Source organism: Malaya genurostris, chromosome 1 (assembly GCF_030247185.1).
Source record: "Malaya genurostris strain Urasoe2022 chromosome 1, Malgen_1.1, whole genome shotgun sequence".
Taxonomy (NCBI): Eukaryota; Metazoa; Arthropoda; class Insecta; order Diptera; family Culicidae; genus Malaya; species Malaya genurostris.
In genome coordinates this window covers 124,883,302-124,890,515 of record NC_080570.1, presented here as the reverse complement: position 1 = coordinate 124,890,515, position 7,214 = coordinate 124,883,302, and the positions used below count along the sequence as shown (strand labels likewise).

General features: G+C 43.7%; 1 protein-coding gene across 1 annotated transcript; it reads right to left on the bottom strand.

The window, feature by feature from the left end:
- Positions 1-684: 684 nt before the first annotated feature.
- Positions 685-6,726, bottom strand: LOC131428053 (uncharacterized). The gene is made up of 2 exons (XM_058591696.1): positions 3,979-6,726; positions 685-1,020 (listed from the first exon to the last, which is right to left on the bottom strand). Exons 1-2 carry the CDS (start codon positions 6,724-6,726, stop codon positions 685-687), a joined length of 3,084 nt encoding a protein of 1,027 aa, XP_058447679.1.
- Between the last annotated feature and the right edge of the window lie 488 nt (positions 6,727-7,214).

Below are 7,214 nucleotides of genomic sequence, written 5' to 3'. Positions count from 1 at the left end.
CTATGTTATGTCGTTTCGCCTGAGAAATTGACTACCCCAGGGTACATTTTGAGTGCGTAAGATTAATTTCTAATTTATATAAGATGAACTCGATTGATAATGAGAAATAGTTAATCGCTTCAAACGAAATCGCAGAATCGTAGAGAAAATAACGCTATAAAAATAACTGCTTGCATACAAAACTTGAATACAAGCTTGGCGAAGAGAAGCTTTTATATCGATATTCGTATCGCAATCATGTACCAACATATAATTGCATACATTTGGGCTATTGATGTTGTTACCGAGAATGCGAAAAAATCAGCTCCAATTCAATAATTTATTTCACAGTGAAGTAGAATTAAAAAATTCCTGCAAAACATTGCGTTAGTTCATTGAACAACTTAAAGTAATATAACTTACTTCTAGTGAGCTAGCTTTCTATAATAATAACGGCAACACCGCTTAAATTCCAGTAACGTACAATCTGCTAACATTAATGTTAGGATTAGTATTTCTTACTTTCACACTAATTAAGAGAAGTTCTCACCTTCAGGCTACCAATAGTTTGTATAGATTAGCCGGCAGAATAATGTACTATTAACAAACCTTTCTACTCTCAAGTATGTTTAGATGTAAATTTTAGTAGTTAATATAAATATTTTACTGTTAAGTAAATTTACTCAGCGATAATGCAAATAGCGTTCACTGATACTTAGCGTCGTTTTTAGAGTATCGCAATGGCGGTTTTTCTTCCGAGTTTAATTGTGTGACGCTTTTGTCGAAGACTATCCCTTCGTCCGCTTCGTCCAGTGTTGCAGCATCAGATGGGGGCACCGAAGCACTGCTTTTCGATGTGGCGTTGTCAACACTCCCGCCCGCAATGCGCAGAGGATTATCCGGAAGCGTATTCACGTTAACGCCTAAATCGAGCACAGCCAGTAATACCGCGGGTCGTTCGTAGATTCCACCGCATGCTGTCTGTACAGTAGCACGTCGTACTTGTCCATCGGGAGCTTGTTGCGTGGCGATTACTCGACCCTTCGGCCAGCAATTCCGATCCAGTTTTGTAAGTAAGTAAGAAAATACTTACTTTTAGTCTTGCGACAGGATATATTCCAAGAGCCTGGCAGGAAATAATTGTCAAATTTATTCCCAAAGGCGGTCGCGACACTTATGAGGAAGCGAAGAGTTTCAGGCCTATCAGTCTAAGCTCATTTCTTCTTAAAACAGTGGAACGCATAGTCGATCACTATATCAGAAATGTTAGTTTGGGCCTGCATCCGCTACATGGAATGCAACATGCTTACCAGCGTGGAAAGTCCACTACAACCCTGTTACATGATGTTGTGTACAACATTGAAAAAGCTTTCTCACAAAAGCAATCTTGCTTGGGAGTTTTCCTAGATATTGAAGGTGCCTTTGATAACGTGTCTTTCAATTCAATTCTGGAAGCAGCCCGTGGTCATGGCATACCTTCAAGTATCACAAATTGGATACACGCAATGCTTAGCAATCGACTTCTTTGTTCATCGCTTCGGCAAGCAGAGATTAGAAAGCTAAGTGTCTGTGGGTGTCCTCAAGGTGGTGTACTATCCCCACTTTTATGGAACCTTGTCGCTGATGGTTTGTTAAGGAAACTTAATAACCTTGGATTTCCGACTTATGGTTTTGCCGACGATTATCATATATTGATGACCGGTATAAGCATTAACACTCTCTTTGATTTAATGCAGCAAGCCCTGCGATCTGTTGAACAATGGTGTTGTCAGGTTGGATTATCTGTAAATCCGGGCAAAACATCAATGGTGCTTTTCACTCATCGTAGGATAATCACAGGAGCTCGTCCGTTGCAGTTCTTTGGTTCAGAGGTCACTGTGGTCGAACAAGTTAAATACGTCGGGGTTATTCTTGACTCAAAACTGAATTGGTCTGCTCACATTGACTTCAGGATTAAGAGAGCTTGTATGGCTTTCGGCCAATGCAGGCGAGCTTTTGGAAAATCATGGGGACTCAAACCCAGATATATTCATTGGATCTACACAACTATTGTTAGACTAATTTTAGCATATGGTTGTCTTGTATGGTGGCAGAAAGGAGAAGTCGCGACAGTTCAGTCAAAGCTAAATCATCTCCAAAGGATGGTCCTAATGGCGATGACAGGAGCATTCACGACAACTCCTACTGCTGCTCTAGAGGCGCTACTGTGCATTAAACCACTACATGTGTTCCTAAAACAAGAAGCATTATCTTGTGCATATCGTCTTAAGGTTACAGGGCTTTGGAACAGTAACCCATTAGATTATGCTACCAGCCACACTCGCTTGTGGTCTCAAATGGTTACGTGGGATGAGTATTTACTCGCTCCTAGTGACCTAACTCTCACATGCAGTTTTCCTTTCAAAACATTCAATGTGAGCTATCCTTTTCGTGAGGAATGGTTGTCTGGTTGTCTGGAACGACAACTTGATGAACACATAGTTTGTTATACGGACGGTTCTCTGTTGAATGGTCGTGCTGGTGCTGGTGTCTACTGTCGTGAAATGAGGCTGGACCAGTCTCTTTCACTTGGTAGATACTGTACTGTGTTCCAAGCAGAAATCTACGTAATTATGTGTGGATTACAATCGGCACTTCAGCAGAGGATCTGTGGTAAACGAATTTATTTTTGTTCCGACAGTCAGGCAGCCTTAAAAGCACTCAGTTCGAATGACTCACGGTCGAATCTAGTGATTGCATGTCGAACTCAAATTGAAGACCTCAGCATTTCAAATGCTGTTTACTTCTTATGGGTAGCCGGCCATTCTGGTATTACTGGAAATGAATGGGCTGATGAGTTGGCTAGAGCTGGTGCAACGAATGATTTCGTTGGTCCTGAACCAGCTTTACCACTTTCAACTAGTTGGATAAAGCACAAGATTCGTTCTTGGGCTGTATCCAAACATGCCAGCTACTGGCGCAGCTTGCAAACTTGCGCTCAGACAAAAGCATTTCTACCAGATTTAAATCTGAAAATGTCAAAGTGTCTACTGCATTTCTCCAAGCATCATTGCAGTATTCTGGTCAGAGCTCTGACTGGACATTGCAAACTCAATTATCACATGGCTACTATTCAACGTGCTGAGTATTATTCGTGTGATTTGTGTGAATGCGATTATGGTACTTCATATCATCTGATATGTAACTGTCCCGCATTGACGCAGCTACGTATCCGGGTTTTTGGTTCTCCATACATGGTTGAGTCTGTGTATGCGGAGCTAAAATTGAAGGATATTCTCTCGTTTCTTACCCAATGTGGTAAGGAGCTATAGTCAGAAGGGTTCATCGTTCTTCCTGGAGTGAATGAATCCCTTCTGTATTTACCTTAAATAGGGTTTAGCAGATTGTTTGGCATCTTTTAGGGGGTGCCGAATTTACTTCTGCTCGTACGTACTGCGAATCGTTCTGCATTCTTCCGGGAGTGCAGAATGGTGTCGCTTTTGTAAGATCTTCAAATCCTCGCGGGGGTTGGAGGTTTTATTAACAGCGGACTGTTCGGGACCTCGTAGAGGTTCAGAATTTACTTCTGCTTCCACTAAATGTGATCCTCAGCAGATTGTTCGGCATCCCTTAGGGGTGCAGAATTTACTTCTGCTTTAATGTGTTTTTGTGTCGTCAATTTTTCCCATCCTCCTAGTCCAACCCTTACCATTTCCTTTCAATCCTTCCCTCTTATATATCGGGAAAATGATGCTAAAAACAAATTGATGGCAAGGCACAAATCTCCAAATATCAAGGGGAACGTGCCATTTGAGCCAATTTGTTCTGATTCCTGATTCCTGGGTCGACGATTACTACAATGTCACCGACCGAGATAGGTTTCATCGGGGTAAACCACTTGGTTCTTCTTGTGACAGTGGGCAGATAATCTCTCAACCACTGCTTCCAAAATGTGTTTGCGAGCATTTGGGATTGTGTCCAACAGTTTCTACGATATGACGGGCTGTCGTTGAAAGGTACCCAAGATCGCAAGCCATTTGCCGATCCTAACAGGAAATGATTGGGTGTGAGCACGGGCGATTCATCGTCTTCTAAAGGGATATCGGTGAGTGGTCGTGAGTTCACCACGTTTTCGACTTCAATCAGCGCGTTTTGTAACACTTCATCTGTGGGTAGTCTGTTGGGTTGCAGTTTAGCCAGGTTAAGTTTTACACTACGAATCAGTCGTTCCCAGGCTCCTCCCATGTGTGGTGATACTGGTGGATTAAAGTACCATCGCGTGCGGCTCGAGATGAATTCAGTTGCAAGTTTGTCGTGATCGAGCTGCTGGATTGCTAATTTGAGAACGTTACACGTAGCTTGGAAATTTGTTCCTCGATCGCTATAGATAACGGCTGGGACTCCTCTTCGAGCCATGACGTTTCGAATTGCCATAACACAAGAGTCGGTGGTCAGTGTGTGAGCGATTTGCAAGTGAATGGCGCGAGTGGTCAAACAGGTGGCTAAGACTCCCCAGCGTTTCTCTGAGTGTCGTCCAACGAGAACCATTATTGGACCGAAATAATCCACTCCCATGTAGGTAAACGGGCGACTAAACGCAGCCAGACGTGATTGTGGAAGATCAGCCATTATAGGCGGACGTGGTTTAGCTTGATCATTTTTACAATGCTGACAGTTTCTTCGTACGGATTGATAGGTTGCTTTGAGACGCGGAATACGATAACGTTGTAAAATTTCGTTGACTATTGTAGAATGATTTTGATGATTGAAGCGCTCGTGGGTGTCGATGATTATTAATTTCGTGACATGATGATTGCGTGGAAGAATAATGGGTTCGGCCGAATCGCGATCGATGAAAGCACACGCCTTTGTACGTCCCTGAACACGAGCCACCCCGTTCTCGTCCAGGATAGCACATCTAAAAAGTGGGTTTGTTTTTATTATTTTTGTCCTAGATTTTCCATTCAAGTGATTCGCATTCAGCAAAGCGATTTCATCTGCGTAGACCTCTGACTGTGCTAGGCGAAACAAATAGTATTCAGCCTTTGATAGCTCTGGTTGTATCAATGGCCCAACCAAACGTTGCTCCCGTTTTACGGAACGACGCAAATTTTCAACATATCGAAATATAAGCGCTACTCGCCGAAGGAGAGTTTTCCATTTTGAGCATTCTTGTGGGTTAATTACCGCGTCTACAGTGACTGCGTGAGCAAGTAGGTGAGGGCGGAGCTCCGTGTTTGTAGGTTTGAGTTTTGGAAATTCTGGCCAATCGCAGTCATCTTGGTAGAGCAACTCTGGTCCCCGGTACCAGCGACTGTTCGAGGATAAGTCTGGAACTCGCGTCCATTTTGTCGCTTCGTCAGCGACATTCTGCTTCGTTGGAACCCATTTCCATTCGACGACATTAGTGGATTCCAAGATTTCGCTGACATGAAATGCAACAAACTGACTGTATCGTCGGTGATCTGATTTTAGCCAACTTAGGACGTCTTTGGAATCTGTCCAGAAGTATCGTTTACCAACCTTGATTGAGAGAGACGCTAGTATAGTATCAGCCAACCGAACACCGAGCATAGCCGCTTGTAACTCGGACTTCGGGATGGACAAGAATTTTAATGGTGCTACTCTGGTTTTTGCTCCTACTAAGCCGCATTCGATAACACTTTCTTCCGAATATCGAAGGTAGACGGTTGCTGCGAAGCCATTTTCGCTTGCGTCTGAAAACGTATGCATTTGTACGTCAGCGTGAACGGTTGTTCGTTGGCGATAGCATCGTGGAATTTTCACCATTCCCATGTTTGGAAGTACCGCCAGCCATGATAACCACTTATCGAATTGCGTCTGTTCGATCGGGTCATCCCAACCAACCGACGTTCTCCAAATTTCCTGTAGAAGGGTTTTCAATGGCATCAGGAAATGTGCGATTAAACCTAAAGGGTCGTATATCAACATCAGCGTTCGGAGAACTTCTCGTTTTGTTGGCCGACGACGACCAGCTAGTAGATCTTCATCATAGCGGGAGGATGTCTTATATGTGAATTGATCCGTTGACGTATTCCACCACATCCCGAGTACCTTCTCTGTTGTAGCTTCTTCGCCAATGTTTAAGTTTTTCTCCTCTGTGATTGATTCATTTAAAAGTAATGTAACCTTGACCGAATTCGAAATCCAGTTACGTATTTCAAACCCAGCTTGCTTGTGAATAGCTTTTACGTTACGTGCCAGTTCAATCGCTTCTTCCTCCGACTCCGTACTCACTAGCATATCGTCGACGTAGTGTTGCTTAATGATAGCGTCGACAGCTTGCTTGTGGCTCTGCTCAAACCGTCTTGCATTAGTGTTTTTCACATGCTGTGCGATGCTCGGTGAACAGCATGCACCGAAGGTCATCACTTGTACGACGTAGGTACTAGGTTCAGTCTCGTTGCGGTTTCTCCAAAAGAATCGCTGACATTGCTGGTCTTCATCTCTCATTCGGACTTGGTGGAACATCTCTTTGATGTCGCCACATACCGCCACTTGAAACTCCCGGAAACGAATCAGTACTGATAGTAGAGAGGTCAGCTGATCTGGACCTTTTAAGAGTACAGAATTCAAAGATACACCGTGGGCGGTGGCAGCCGCATCCCAAACCAGTCGAAGTTTACCCGGCTTGTTCGGGTTTATAACTGCGAAGATAGGAAGGTACCAGATCCGTGAATGTCGCTTCTGTAACTCCTGCATAGTGAGTTTTCTCACGTAGCCCTTGTCGACATGTTCTTGGATCATTTTTTCTAGAGCTTGTGCTAGTTGGGGATCTCGGTTCTAGCGGTTTTCAAGACATTTCGATCGTCTAAGTGCCATTGGTTTACTGTCTGGTAGTCTAACGTTGTCATACTTCCAGAGTATACCAGATTCATATCGATTATTTATTGATCGTGTGAGGGACTTCAATAGTGATTGTGCGCGTTGTTCCTCTTGAGAGAGTAGAGCGTTGCTAGGTTTAGCAACTCCCATGCTATCGAGAGCAAAATAGGATTTCATCGCTCTGTGAAGCTCTTCGTTATAATCCTGATTGCAACCACACCGCTGAACACTATGGAGGTTTACATACTTGTCGATGTCTTCTTTTCCGGTACAGTTACCGTATACCGTCCATCCTAAACGAGTCTTGATGGCAATCGGTTCGTTTCGCTTTCCTTCACGACTTTTAATTCCATGCCCCAGGTTAGCGTGGTCGAGGCCGATGAGGATCCTTGGACTGATGTCATGATATT

Bases quoted from the DNA above. Each gene is read 5' to 3' on its own strand.
- LOC131428053 (XM_058591696.1), bottom strand. From the start codon at position 6,726: ATGATCCAAGAACATGTCGACAAGGGCTACGTGAGAAAACTCACTATG. The intron at 1,021-3,978 runs GTACCTTTCAAC...TGCTGGCCGAAG, and splicing joins CAAATGGCTTGCGATCTTGG to GGTCGAGTAATCGCCACGCA.